The 16,054-nt window shown below is 41.2% G+C and overlaps 2 protein-coding genes across 3 annotated transcripts in view; one reads left to right on the plus strand and one right to left on the minus strand.

Moving 5' to 3' along the window:
• Positions 1 to 16,054, minus strand: part of LOC144132741 (uncharacterized) — a 646,537-nt gene that overhangs the window by 80,396 nt on the left and 550,087 nt on the right. The window lies entirely within an intron of this gene.
• On the plus strand, positions 6,301 to 9,654 carry LOC144135067 (uncharacterized). Its single transcript, XM_077667828.1, has 2 exons — positions 6,301 to 6,525; positions 9,003 to 9,654. The coding sequence occupies exons 1-2, from the start codon at positions 6,321 to 6,323 to the stop codon at positions 9,314 to 9,316; spliced, it is 519 nt and encodes a 172-aa protein (XP_077523954.1). The 5' UTR covers positions 6,301 to 6,320; the 3' UTR covers positions 9,317 to 9,654.

A 16,054-nucleotide genomic window follows, 5' to 3' on the forward strand; every position in this document is an offset into this window, starting at 1 on the left:
AGCAGACTACAGCAATGAAACGTTTCGATATTTCACAATGCCAAAAATGGTTTTATGGGAGTTAACTTCCCCAAGCGACTCAGGCTATGAAGGACAACATAGTGAACGTCTCTAGAAATTTCTGACCACCTGGGGTTCTTTAACGTGCACTGACATCGCACAGTGCACGGACCTATAGAATTTCGCCTCCATCGAAATACGACTACAGTGGCTGGGATCAAACCCATGTCTTTTGGATCAGCAGCCGAGCGCTACAACCACTGAGCCACCGCGGCGGCTCAATGCCAAAAATGGAAACTGAAGTGTTAAATTTTTTCAATGAACATTTTCTCTGATATGTATACATGAGGTTCCATAGTGCAAAATGAAGGGACAAGACACAAGTGCCCTTGTACTTGTGGCTTGTACTTGTGTCTTGTCCCTTCATTTTGTGCAATGGAATCTCATATGTGAATGACCCACTAGCCTCAATCACCCTTCGGAAAAGTGCATCTACTAACAGCAAAAATTGTTTAACTATATTTGCTAAGATAAAAAGCCCTCTCTAAACTCAGTGCTCATTTAAACTATTTGCTTTTCTGTTCCTTTATTGCCATATAAAGTTTTTATTATGGGTCACTTTGACTGTAATATGAAGTTTCCTTGCTATATATTTTTAAAATTTATTTTTGCAGTCGTAGTTATGTTTTATGGCTAACAGTAGCGAGGCTGAGAAACCTCGTCGCCTCAGCAATCCCCATAGTTGAATAGCTCTTTTAAGGAGTATAGACAACTAATTAAGTATACATTGATAACCATGTGGTATCCACTTATGTATGCAAAATAATTTATATTCGAATTTCTCTGTCAGAATGCTGGCTCCGACGTCAAAGTTGCATATAGGTCACGTGGGGCATGTGAAAACAGATATAATCACTGCTTCGTTGCATTAATTCACTGCAATGCTAAGCCAGCAGCCTCAAGAACCGAAATAATGAATGAAGGAGCAGCGATTTTATTGCTGTCTTCGCACGCCTCACGTGGCCTATCCGGAACTTTGACATCACTGAGCTGTTGAAACCAAAACCGAAATTGCATGACAGAAATATTCAATTGTAAATTTGTTAAGAGTTGCAAGCAAATATCACGTGATTATCCATATGTGCAGTTTTATACATAAAGTGCAATGGTGTCAAAGCTATTCCTGTTGTTTGTGCTGCCTGCATCTGTGGCCAAAAAGTAGTGCGTTCCTTGTGGTGAGAAGAAAATATTAAATACTTTGCCTCCAGACTCACTACATGTTACATTTGTCATGAGCTTGATTAAATGCACTCTTATCGCTGACGACACATTGTCGCTTTCTCGTGCCTTAGAACACTACACCACACAAGAAACGCTGAGTAATATGCCTCCCTTTATTTTTCCGTGCGGACTACTTCCGTACCTTTCACAGCGTTGCACCTGATGTATGAAACGGAGTAGTCTTATGCATCACTACAATGAAGAAAACATGCCACCAAAATTAGGTATCTATACTTCTTTAAGAAACTCGCAGAAACGGTGGCGCCAGCTTTCCCTTTAGGTAATATTTAGAAACTCTGTGATGAAGACGATCAGTTGCTTGAGCATGACAACATGGCCTGGGCAAGGTGACAGTTTAAAAGCTTTTGTGCACAGTAGAGATTCACTTGTTAGCGAATAATTTTGTAAATAAAAACACCTGCACGCTGCAGTCAATGGTGACCAAAATCGAAGGAACAGTCACAGCCAGCCACAGCGAAACGCTTATAATACAGACCATTGACGAGGCTGAAACTGTATGTAAACACGATCAACGGAAAAGCAGTACTGAAGCAAACAGGTGTAGGCACGTCATCTTTCACAATCGCCTAGGCCATGAAGAAAGCATCGTGAACAAGAGCAGGTTTACTCCAGACGCAAGACGTGACATTTGTTCACAAGTGCGGCGTCTTTTTCCATGTCTGCTGTTTCAAGATTGAAAGAAATGCAAACTAACCATCACATGCACCAGCAGCCTCAACTCGAGTACAATGTTTTGTCCGCACATTTAGCAGTAAGGCAATGTAAACAACTGTAAGGCTCGGTTTGCTCCTACTTACGACGCGCAATATCGTACTCAACTGCGAGATTTCTGCGAAGAACATGCCGCCGACGTATGGGACGACCGTTGATGTGAGGCGTTTTGCCCTCCCGTTCAAGAAGAGGACACCAAGGCAGGCAATGCAGGCCCAGCAAGCTGCGTCTTGTGCACAAAGCAGACACACCGCATCATCATCTTGGAGCTCACCAGAGCCCGTGTTTGCCCGCCGCAAATCCTTTTCGGCACTGCGTCCCATCACAGATTTCTTTGAGTTTTTACCGCAAAATATACTGACAATAACCTGGTTTCTACTTCAGATTAACTCCCAAATTAAGCAAACGGGCAAAAGCATGAAGAACCCGACGCCACTTTTCACTCCTTTCCATCATGGCGACTTCAACTTTGGATTGGATTGGATATTAGACGATGCGTCAATTAGGCAAGGCAACTATAGACGTCCTCTTTGTTAAAAGATGAATAAAATAAAAACGTTTCTGATATAACACGCACAAATTTTTTTTCAGAGTTATAAGTACATAAATCGTACTAGTGCGCAAAATACCATTCGCAGAGTATGACACAAACGAAACCGAAACTCTTCACATCGCGCCGCTTCTGAAGCGTTGAAATGCGCGCGCTAAACTATTGCGCGAAAGTTTGCAAGTTCTCCGTGGTGTGTCTTCTGTAAGCCGACAGCTACGCCTAGCTGAGTGACAGCGACCTGCACAGTCTGATCGCATCCCTTAATGACAATAAAGTTGGCACCATAAAGTGCGCCATGGACCTTGGGCCATCCACATCTTCGCAGGGGGATGAACCGGCCGCCGGCGCTCTAGAGTGCGTGGAAGATTGCAGGTCATCCACTAGTGATGTGAAGGTGCTCCGCTGCAACTTGTTGGGTGGAAAAGCCGCAGAACTGTGGGTGCGCCAATATAGCACGAACACTAACACCTCCTGGATTTGCGAGAAGATCCAAACAAAATGCACCAGGTAAGCGAAACTGCGGTTTTGGCATGACGAAATGTGATGCGTGTTATTCAAATCAGGATGTATATGTAGGTGGCTCCGGATTAATTTCAACCACCTAGGGTTCTTTAAAGTGCGCTGACATCGCACAGCACACGCGCGCCTTTCGCCTCCATCGAAATGCGGCCACCGCGGCCGAGATTGCAACAGGGTCCTCCGCCAGTAGTCGAGCGCTCTCGCAATTATAACCTCAAGAATTTTGATGTCTCAGGCTTGTTTGATATAAAGTCCCTTCATGAGCTTTATGAAGATCCATCCATTCATCCATCCATCCGTCCGTCCGTCCGTCCGTCCGTCCATTCTCAAGGATGGAGGAAGCCGATGTTGCGTGCAAGCAGCTTGAGGAACCCTAGACTACTGTTCAAGCAACAGTCGCAGAAGGCATATACACACTTTATGGAGCCCTTTCACAGGGTGACAGATCGTAATGGCTTCAATACAACGAAACAATGTATAAATGCAAGTATAAAAAAAATTGATTCTTTAAAAAAAAGACTAAAAAATTCAGGGGCACTTTGTTAACCTAAAGTGCGGTGAGGCGATAGCCTTTAGCGCGGTGTCACTGATGTGTAGTTAAGATGTTAATTAAGTACACAATTATTTGTGAATCTTAAATGCTGGAGACACTGGAGGGCATTTGGGAGGCATCCGCCTGATTCGACGCCTTTCTGCAAACACTCTCCAGCGACGTAGACAAGGAGAACTACATGTGCGTTGGCAGGAAGTAGAGTAGTCGTTAGCACTCTAAGCTGCTGAATGGGAGTATGGTAGTTCGAATCCCATCGTGCACAAAGATTTTTTTTCTTATCGAAATGAAGAGTGTCACGGACGGATGGACGAATGGACACCGCGAGTATGAGCCATTAAAGGCTTTCGCCTTAATAATGCAGCTTAAAAAATATACAATTAAGTGTGATGAACATATTGATTAGAGGTAAGAGTTCATGAGCAACTTGATTTCTGACGGAGTTTGGTTGAGAATTTCTTTGCCTCTGTTGTGACAACTGTTTAGAACTTTGGGTAGGTGACACAGAAGCCTTTGATCACCATAATTAGTACGGGAGCTGGTAACTTTCCACACATCTGTATGATGATTTAGATGTGCTGATGCAGACTGTTGCAAGTTTGCTATTTCAGTTAATGTCATGCAATGTTTTCAAGAACTGAAATAAAATTGTTTTATCGTCTTCGGTTATAGATCTGCTGATTTTTAGGAAGATTATATTTTTTGAAACAGGTTAAGTGTGCTCTGTATAAGGTAGGTTTTCAAAAAAGATTTTTTTTGTAATAATAGAAGTTTGTTAAAGGAGTATAGATACCTAACTTTTGGGCGCGTGTTTTCTTCTTTGTAATGATGCGTAAGATATTATTATACATGGATCACCACGTGTTATTCTCCTACGACCGCTGAATAATTTATAATCGCATTTCTTTCTCGTGCTGTTTCGGTTTCAGCAGCCTAATGAGGACTGTGATGTCAACTTGTGTTTACAGGTCACGTAAGGCATGAAAAAACTGCAATATAATTGCTGCTTCTACATTCGTTGGCATTTCGTCTCTTGAGGAAGGCTCACTTCAGCACTGCAGTAAATTAAAAAAATGAAGCAGCGATTATACGGATATTTTTCCATGCCTCACGTGACACAAAAGCACTTTTTGACATCACAGCCATCGTTCAGATATTGAAACCGACACAGCATGACAGAAAAATTCGATTATAAATTATTTACCAGTTGCAGGTGAATATTGAATGATGATTCATGCGTAGTAGTGTCTTCCGCATCATTGTAGAGAAGAAAACATGCCATCAAAATTAGGTGTCTATAGTCCTTTAATATTGGATTCCGCTGTCGAGCGCCATACCAAATGGGAATACTGTATATTAAATATAACGTATATATTGTATATATGTTATGTTGTGATGATAAAAACGTTTGCAAAGGTTGGTTTTGTTTGTTGGTTTGGTTTTATAGAACTTTAGTTAACGTCCTAAAACGGCTGAGGCGAGGGACGCCGTACTGGGGAGCTCCGGAAAATTGTGACTACCTAAGGGTTCTTTAAAGTGCACTGACATTGCACAGTACACGGGCCTCTAGCATTTTGCCTCCATTGAAATGCGACCGCTGTGGCTTGGATAGAACCCGTGTCCTTCAGGTAACTAACATGGAGTGAGGAACAGAGCTTCAAAAAGTTTCTTTTGATGAAAATAACCCTCTGTATTGTGCTCAGTTCTTTCATAAAGTGTAATAATTTCTCCAGGCGACATAGGTTGACTGCCATCAAAGCCTCTAACTTTTATCTCGGTGTGCCACCACCATCTGTTCTGGCTTGACATTCTTTGCAAATTCAAAATGTAAATCCTTGCTGAAACCCCCAGTTTTCCTATCGTTATTGTCATCATAGGGAAAGGTGTGCAAGAATATGCCAATAATTTAAACTTGTCCAAAAAGTTGACTTCGTTCGTTTAAGGATTTTGGTAAACTGCGTTATGAATTTTTACCTGTTCATTAATTATAATAAGCTATGGCTGTAATAACATCTTATACTGAACTATGAAACAGTACTGAAGTATGAAGACAAAGAAATCCCTTCCTGGCTCAAAATTTCAGAATTCCTCAAAACTTTTCATAATAAGCATGCCTTATGAGCACTATTTATTTTAGCTCTCCCCAAAGGCACAAGGCACATATATCACACATATATCATGTATGATGTTAAATAATGGCACATAATTTGCTCCATATGCAAACTGTTAGGCCATGTTTTTTTTTTTTTTGCCCTGTAGAGGCCTTCTCAGTTATTACACTCCTTGATGTGTCTGGATTCATTTCAAATATGCTTTGCACAATTACATAAAGACTGTTTTGTTAAGGTCATTACCAAACCTCATAAGGCCTACATTATGCACGTGTGCACTGACTGTGGCATCTTTTTATTCTTGTAGGATGGTCTTCCACAAGGTGTGGCGGTGCCAGCATAATCCACGTGACAAATCGTCACACCGCAACACCTCGTGCCCAGCGAAGCTGGATATCAAGATTAAAAAAGTGAATCGCGACACTATGAAAAATGACCTGTTCCTCTGCCGGCAGACACCTCTACAGGCCGTTGTAAAGGTGTCGCAAATCACAGCCTGCAGTCAGCTGACTCACTAAGACTTCTTCGACCCAGCGAAGAAACAAGAGCTGCTTTTCAAGAATATTTTGAAGATGGAATGACGACAGCTCAAGCAATAAGCCACCATGAGAGGGTTCTCACTGAAAAACCAAATGGGCACACCCTGCTGGCAAATTCCATGGCCAACCCACCACCAAGGAGTGTTTACCGGTGGCACCAGGAATGGCGGAGTCAAAAATATGGACCCCAGGGTAACCCGTCTTTAAAGCTGCAGGAAAACAAGCCCAGGTATTTAGCCCAAGGTAAGCAGGATTACCTATTCCAAAAAATTCCAGCATTATTCTTTGAAATTTTTAATTTCTGCTACTGCTTCCAATCCTGATAAGTGTTTGCATCACCACATATCAGAGATGTAAGTAATGTACAGTTGTGTGATGGGGAAGACATTCAGGAAAATACTTTGGACAGGTGCTGTACACTCTGCAGTGATTTAGCTCTTCATCATCCGGGCAAGGCAGAGCTAACGCATTGCCAGCATCTGTGCTTATTCATGAGAGTGTATTGTGAAAACAAAAAATGGGCCATCATTTCCAAGCTATACTAGCTGTGCATTTTCAGTGAAAGTCCTTACAGTGTGGGAAAAAAATTTATGTTATAAATTAGAGTCCTACATTCATGCAAAGAAGAAGCATGGAGTAAGTTCAGCAGGGTGCATTGCTGGGCAAGTTGGTTTGACATACTCAAATATGCAACACTGGCAGACGACGGAAGTCATCAGCCAGTGCTGCATATATGAATGCAGTAAGTGCTCAGTGTTAATTGCTGACTTCAAAATTATTCTTGTACGCCAATGCACTGCACATGTAAAAGCTGTGTAGTGACAGACCTGTGCCATGTTTGAGCACAAAAAGCCATAAACAGAGGCATTTCCATGAAATAGTCTCAGTACTACACTACAATGTTACAAAGTTCTAAAAGCGGCACTGTTACCACAGTGACCTCAGTTATTGTCAGTCTACGAAGTCATACCGAAATGATGTGTGTTGATTATTATTTACCTGAAAACACCTTAAACGAAATGAGGCCACAATGCAACTTACTGTAACTCTAAGTTGTCTGAGAAATATACATGAATGGTAGATGGGCAATACACTGCATATGTGTACACTCAAGTACATCTTCATCACCCATTTTGAAGAGCCAAAAGCATCATAAAATTGAATACAGCCACTTTTATACATTTTCTCCTTCCTTCTGTGTATCTTTGAGTAGAAGGATTACCTGTTCGTATGACTACTGTAAAAAATTTATCACCGCCTCTACTGCTGTTGCGCTGCATGAGTTGCAGGTTCTTTGTGTCCCACTAGTCCTAATTCTGACAAACTGGCTTATATTTACTGTTGAGCCATTGTTAGAAAGCTGCAAAGCATTGAAGGCAACAAGAGAACTGATGCATGACATGATAAAGGAAATGAACCATGTAAACAGTGCACCAACTCAGGCGGTGCAAAAAGATTCTCAGCATTACGTAAGCGTAGATGGAGACTTTGCAAGTCACTGCTGCTGGTAGCATTCCATCACGTGCACTTATCAATCTATGATTATTTTTAAAAATGCATACAGTCATTTGATCACTTCAATGATATAAAGGTAATGAATAGATTTAGGCAAAGAATCTATAAAGTGCTGCCAGAAACTCAAGAGCTGTGGTATACAAGAGCGATAAACTTCCTGGCTGAAAACGTGCTAATCCTTGTTCACTGTCCAGAGACCTGACCAATGTGGGAGTTACACACATGAGCAACATTATCTTTTAGAGTAAGTGAGAACAAATTTATTGTCGACTTTGTCGCTTACGCTTGCTGCGGTGGACAGAAGAGGAATATGGAAATATCAGATTTGCCCTGCTCTAGAATTCTAAGGAAAAACTAAAACTATTTATTAACATTTTTTCGCCAAGAGATTACAATACAATATCTTTTTATTTTGCATTGGCAAAAAATATTGGCAAATATGCTAAGATAAGTGGCCTCTACAAAGCAATGTAAAGCGTGGCTAAACCAACCGTGTCCTTCATTCATGTATCAATAGACCCCTACTTTTCCCTTTCTTAGCAACCCAATTCCCCAATAAATGGCCTTGAGCCTCCCTTTCTAAATAAACAGCTCATTCATTAATTCATTCATTTTACATGAAACATCAAACTGCTCTGAAAATGCACTGTTAAGATGCAAAGATATTAAAAAAGACTGTCTTCAAACAAGCTTGTGTTACTAGAGGGAACATTCTGTGATAAAAATTTACAATGCACAAATAAAAAAGACTGCCTTTGAACAAACTTATATGTTATCAGAGGCAACATGCTGTGATAAAAATTTAAAATGCATAAAATCTTCTAGACAAAGTACTGCCAGTACAAGAGCTGGAATATGGTATGTGGAAACACCTGCATCAGGATTAGTGACTAGCTAAAATTAGTGATAAGCTCTTGTTCAAAATACCTTGCACACCAGTTGCAGTGCAGAGTAGAAACTGATGTTCAGAGTGCTGTGGTTTTATAAAAACAATAGCGAGCAAGCTTGTGAAGTCAAACATACAGATTTTACTTTACTCCGCTGCTGTAATCCATAGTGAGTAATAGAGAGTTCTCCTATATACATAAAAATGTTACGAAAGCTAGCTATTGGGCATAAAGAGAAACACAAAAGGTGGAGAGGCTAACCCTCATGTTTATCAGTCTTTTCATGCTCCTTCAATGATATGCTTGTTTGTTTTGCAGGGACAGATGTCAGCATCACGAGTGTGGCAGATGACAGCTGGGCAGTCCTTGTCGTCACACCCATCATGCATCGAGCCCAGCAGCTGGAGTCCGCACGTGACATTATATTCGTGGACTCTACATCATCATGTGACGAAACTAGGAGCACCATAACGGTGCTGCTGACAGCCACAAAGGCAGGGGCAGTGCCTATTGCACTCGTCATACACAGCTCCCAGACCAGGGAGGGGTACAAACAGGCCTTCCAGCAACTCAAAAGCCAGCATCCATTATGCTTTGGAAACAGCCCGGTTTGTTGCTTTATTGAATTATGAGCAAATTAGAATAACATTAATTTTTTTTGCAAGACTTCCCATCCAAACTGCCTTACTATCCGAAATATGACAATGGTGACAGATTGATGTGGCACGATATTGTATTTTGATTTGGTTTTCTGTGCGTCTTACAACTTTTACATCTGACGCTTCTAATATGACCACTGTATTTTTCTCTTAGATGCCTATTTGTCATATGCCCTGCATTAATGCTGCTACGAAGTGTACCTTGTACCTATGTATATTTTTGCCTTTAAGTTTTGCCACGTACAATAGTTTATTTACTTTTTGCCTTCCATCTCATGTTGTATTAATTAGTTTCTCTTGTACATATGCCACTTCTTGTCTCTCTTACTCAATGCATTTCTGACCCTTGTAAGGTATTATGAATAAATAAATGAATAAATACAGTGCATATCTAAAACCGAACACAACTGCAGGAGAAGTTGGATTTATAATGCAACAAGCTGGACAATTTTTTGGTATAGGTTCAGTCACATGTCAGGCAAAGGATTACCAACTTTCTTTTTCGAAGAAGATTGGATAGAGGCCAGGACACATGACAGACAAACAGCTGCATGTCGAAATTAGCAATTTTTTGGTTAACGCGTATCTGCCTACAAGCTGATTTTCTCGACCACGCTGCCTTTCAAGGCATATTTCCACCAAGGAATTTTCAAAAGGAAACACAATGCAGGAAAAGCAAGCTACCAATTTTTCCACCAACTCGTTCTTGGTTTTTATCAAGGAACTCCTGCAGACTGCTGCTGCAGACTGTTGCTTTACCCCTCATGTAAATCTCTCACCCAAGGACCCTTGAGGTATCTATAACAACAAAAAATAAAATCAAGCACGTTCCTGAATTCTAGATGAATCTTTAGCTTAGTTTTGAGAAGTTATGTAATTAGCTGCATAGTCATCCTTTTCTTCTTATCTTTCCAAGAGTTCTTCACAGTAGAGAATGCTTTCTTCTCTGACTGCTGTTGCAAGGCAGATAGGTTAGAAAATGAAAACCCTTTGGAGTGGCTATTTATTCCTGGCTATATGACCTGATCGAACTCAAAAAGTGGTTATTTTGATAAGGTCATGTTCGGAACAGAAAGTGTGATTTGGAAAACCCTCACAAAACATGGGCTAATCAGCAATCATAATCAACAGCATTGACTGCTTTTTTATACATGCCGAAGTGCTGGTCAGCATTGGTGTTAATGTCCACACAGTAAGTACATGTCCCACTACAACATTTTAAACATGGGCTGTAAGTGCCTCTGCATTTAGAAACCTGCCACCCACAGGCTCTAGTATGTGCCAGAAGTAAGCATAAATTTTTTTTAATCCTCTTGCCACAGTGTTTGCAGAATATTCAAGAAAAAACAGGGCATAGAGTTGGCAGATGGGTAGAATGTTAAAATACAATCTTGCCGAGGTGTATACGAGTGCGTCAGCCTGTTGGTTTATGCTTGTGATGGGTTCCTTTTCACCTTACAGGCTCCAGCTGTGTTTATGACCGACAGTTCAAGACCCGAAAAAGATGCCCTACATGAAACATGGCCCAGCGCACGACAGCTGCTGTGCCACTTTCATGTTCTACAGGCCGAGTGGCGTTGGCTGACCTCCACAAAGAACCAGGCAGCCAAGGAAGAGCGTCGTCACTTGATGAGAGCTTTTCAGAAGGTGATGCAGACGCTGTCATTTGACTACCTGCCTAGGCCATACAATACAAAAGAAAAGAGAGACACTCTGCACAATAAACACTTTGCCATGCCCATTTTGGCTGAAACATTGCATTACTCAGAAATAAGAATGTACAGCTAATATTTAAAAGGACGCTAAGGATAAACTGAAGTTGGCCTGCACTGATAGATTCCTGCAAATGAAAAGAGGCTAACCACACCCCTAATGATGTAGCTTTTAGAAGTGAACAAAGACAGAAAAAATGAGAGTTATCGCTACCACAACCATTCTAACAAGCAAACTAGAATGACATTAAGACCTAATCTTATACTCAGATTCCCAAGGCAAGGATCCATCACCTCCCACTTCTAAACAGTGATCACAGAGCTCTTTCCAGTCTTGACGGCATGAGTTTTAGTCAAGTGGAGGGAAGAAAACAAGTGTTTCATTTTTACAGCCAACTTTCCAAGAAATGAATGCCTCTTTCACTGCCATATGACTGTGCGGCACTAGTCATTTTGTTTTTGATTTTTAACGAAGTAAGTACAACATGCAGAACCTGGCACATATAGTGAACACCTTGAGGTAAACATACTCACGATGACAGGAAAAGAATTCCATGCACTTTTCTTGTCACATACATAGTCTCATTGCCATGCTTCACAACAATGTAGCAAACACAGATGCGAGAGACTGGACATAACAAGCACTTGTTGTGTCTAGTCTCCCTTTCACCCATGTTTGCTGCACTGTTGTGAATCATGAATATATATCAACTCTCCCAACCTTCTATACTCTCATTGCCACTTGATTCAATGGCCACTGAACTGAATGGAAATCCGCTGGTGCCAAACTTTAGTTTTTTCACTCGCCATTCAACTCTATGGGGATTAACTTAACAGAGGTTTGAAAATGCAAATAGATAATGTCAAGAAGCCATGAGAACAACCACATGGTCAGCATACATTGGAAAAAATACACAGGATTGAAACAAGAAAAATGAAAATTTTCTGTTCATTATTTTATTAACTGTTGACTTAACTAACTCCTTCAAAAATTACTTTTTATTCGATCATCAAAATAACAGCTCCGCAGATTTCCAGAAGTAAGCAAAGCAATACCATCTTTTTTGTATGCCACGTCTCTGTAGTTTGCCGATTTTGCCCATTTAAGCATAACTGCATACTTCATGACAACCAAGAACTGGCAATGCCCTACTGGTGCTACAACACAAGGAGAAGAGAACAGATAACAATTTGTTTGTGAAAGTACCACTGGAAAAAAAATAAATGCTTCTAGCTGAAACGAAATGCACAGTGTTACCTCCCATCTCTGTCTTTGGATTGTGCCTACTTGCAAAGTGTGCAGTGCTTTATTTTCTGAACATGTGTGAATTAAAAACTGCATTTACAACAATAACAAATGTTTTTCTAATCTGCTGCTTCAGGCCGAGTGTTCGTCCCGAATGTAACTTACCTAGTTAGATATATCTTTTGCCAGCCAACAGGTTTCATGCTTTCTTATTAACAAATTCATATCTGCGACAGCAACACACATGTATGGCCCTTGAAAAATTTTATGGTCATTGACTCCTTGTGCATTTAGATTGCTCATGTGACAGAGGATCCCTGGTGAGAAAAACTAAGCAAAGTTAACTGATCGAGGAAGGATGATGAGGAATGCAGAAACAGCTTGTACTTGCGCAAGATATAGGTCCAATCCTTTTGTGATATAAAGACATTCAGTTCAAAAATGAGTTCACGTGTTATGGTACAGAAATAATGGTACGCAGCTAGTAATACAAAACACCACTGTACGCGTAGACGATATGCTTTTTTTGTTCTGGTTTCAGATTCTGTATGCAAAAACAATGGAAGAGCTCCAGACAGCTAAGGAAGAGCTTCACTGCCACAAACACGAAGCCTTCATAAAGAGAGTGGAAACCTTCCTTCAACACCAGCAAGAGTGGGTGCTCCTCTACCGTGCAGGCACAGTCACCAGAGGCCATAACACGAATAATTATTCAGAGGCATCCATACGAATCCTGAAGGACATCGTTTTGTGCCGCACCAAGGCTTACAATGCAGTAGCCCTGGTAGAGTTTACGATCACAACTTGGGAAAAATATTTTGAGGCACGGTTGCTGAGTCATGCGCATAACCGTGACTCCTCCCACCGTGTTGCATTCCAGCACCTGCTGCAGAAGCTGCCCAATGATTTCGCCAAGTCCATTGTACAGGTGGATGGCGCTTTGTATAGTGTGCCAAGCTCATCTGGCACCAGCTCTTATGAAGTGGATGCGGACATTGGCTTCTGCAGCTGCTGGAGAGGCAGCCAAGGCGCTTTTTGCAAGCATCAGGCTGCTGTCCAGAAGGCTTTTGGTGGCTGTTTTCCGAACAGCCCGGAGCTGACGCCCGAAGACCGCCGACGGCTCGGCTACCTGGCACTGGGTGATCGTTGCCCAAACATAGAATTCTTTCTTCCAATGATGCCAGGAGGCAATGAAGAGGTCACAGTAGCCTGTACATCGGCACACAGTGAACAGGCTATGCATGCAGATGTGAGCCAGCTGCCAGAATCTCCTCCCGGGCCATTTCCAGACAGGAAAGAGAAACCTGAGGTACAGTGGAGCATTAATCCTTTCAACTATTATAATGAACTATTGTAGAAGCATAACAAAACTTCTTGGAGGTTAATCGCATAGTCATCACTTCCAGCATAGTATATCCCTGTGCTCATTACCTGGCTGATAAGAATATTGTAATGAACCACTAGGTTGTGGACAGTTTTTGTTATGTACTGTGTGCAGCAGGGTTAAAGTTTGGGGCATGCTTGCCCCAACTTGTAACCAGCAGCTCCATAATATTACATAAGTGTGAAACAATATATGAATGCAAGGCCAAGACACGCACCACCAACATCCCATTCCCAATAGTGTTATATCTTGTAGTGAGCCTTCAGATAATTTTTGTGCATCTTGAAGCACTGAAAAGCACATGTTGTGTTTGACATGCATGAACACATTAATACACTACATGCAGTCATATACATGCATGTATATATGCGTGCATGTCTATGCACACATGTATGGCAAGCATACAGTTGCCACTAGTGAGAAAGTTCCTTTTCAGGTGAGAAGGCCCTGAAGGTCAAAATAAAATGAAACAGCAGATCATGCATCAGTGCGTTCACCTTCATTTGGGATGGCGTGCATGCATGTGTTAATGATTACAGTGCACATATATTCAGGAAGGGCAACCTCCTTGAGTACTGACAGGGTGATAAATCTAATGGCCAGGATCGAAACTTCACTTATTCTTGAAAACAGAGAGACAGATGCAAGGAAAGGCATAAAGGTTCACCAAGAAATGCCCAACAGGCTGCCCCACATGAGGAGAGGGTAAAAAAAGGACAAAACAGAAGAGAGAAGGAAAGTTGAATTCAATTAATTGAGAGGATGGAATATGTCCATATTGTCGTCTATAATCTACAAAACAAACAAGAGCTATTGTGTGTGTACAGACTGTAGCTTAGGATAAACGTCATGTTTGTGACAGTAGAGGTAGTTTGGCAGCAGCACGTTTTAGGCATGCAACCAAAACAAAAATATACACATATCTGTAACTCAAGCTGGAAAGGCTGATGGTGGGTCAGTTGGTGTAGGATGTTCAGGAGGGTGAAAACCAGAAAAAAAGATACGGTGCAGAAGATAGAGGGCAGGACAGTGGCTTCACTAACAACTAAAGTCTGTATTGAAGACTGGCTGCGAATTAGTAACACAGCCATACATGGGCAAACAGAAATTTATCTATGAAAATTCACAACATCAATGTCTTTGTTATAGATGGTGCACTCACATTTTGTGCTTCCTTATCAGGAAGGCCTGAAGGATTTTGCGTGCCTTATGTGTTTTCTGGTGGCCTAGAATGGAAACCTTGCCAAAATATGGTGGTACATCTGCTACAGTGAAAGGTAGCATTACAACCAAGGCGGAATGCCTGTTCAGCTCGGACTTTCCATCAGGAATGACAAAACAGCAGAATCCGTCTTGAAAAGTAAGAACGGCAGTGCCAAAATAGAAAAAAGGAAAGATGTGACCAAAAAAAGGTACATTAAAGTCAGTCATTACTTATTTTCACAACATGATGCACAGCATAAAAAATTTACCAAACATCAAGGCATAAATGATTTTTTTTTCAAGTACAGCAAAGCCATCGTGCCTCATGAAATATGCACTGAGTAAAAAAAAAACTGTGCGCCACCAAACATGACAGCCAGCACATGTAATGCACCACAGAAGCGGTTTACAAGATTCCTTTAATTTGTGGAACAAGTTATGCCTGGCAGCACATGTGTTAATGATAAGAGAAGTGACAGATTGTAAAAGTACTAAGCTAGTGAGCAATACTGATGCTGGAGAAAATGGTCGTCTTGCCTTTTAACGTAGCTGATGTACCACAGTATCTATAGTCGCAGCCATTTAAATACAAAGCATTTGTTAATGATCAAACTCCTCTCGCACCTCACCTATAGTAAATTAGGAGGTACCCGACATGCACACAAACAAGTTCCGCTGGTGTGTTCATACATAACGTCTAGAAACCTTCACACTTTCGCTAAATGTACGCAAAAAGTTGAAATGATGAAGCTTGCTCTATATAGTTGTGGCCTTGACTGCACGTCACGTTTAGTGAAGTTTACATTCTAGGCCAGAGCGACATCCTTGAGGCCTTTCATATCAAGAAGTTTGGTGATTCTTATGCGAGTGTACCATCTCTAGCGCTGATGAAAAAGGAATTTTATGTTATGAATTCTCGTATGTAAATTTCTCTTAGCTGCGGCTTTGGCATATTTAGGCTGTATTATTTGGCAGCCTGCCTTCAATAAATATTTTAGTCCAGCAGTTGTCCACCCCTTTGTGTTGTGTACCGTCTTTTCTGGCTGATTTTCATCTACCTGTTACCCACTCTACCCACCCGTCCATTTAAAAATGTCGCATCAGTTTTTAACCCTTTGAGGTGTTATTTTTGTTTTAATCGAAAACAAACATTTTTCATCCTAAAT

Source organism: Amblyomma americanum, chromosome 5, assembly GCF_052857255.1.
Source record: "Amblyomma americanum isolate KBUSLIRL-KWMA chromosome 5, ASM5285725v1, whole genome shotgun sequence".
NCBI classification, from domain to species: Eukaryota; Metazoa; Arthropoda; class Arachnida; order Ixodida; family Ixodidae; genus Amblyomma; species Amblyomma americanum.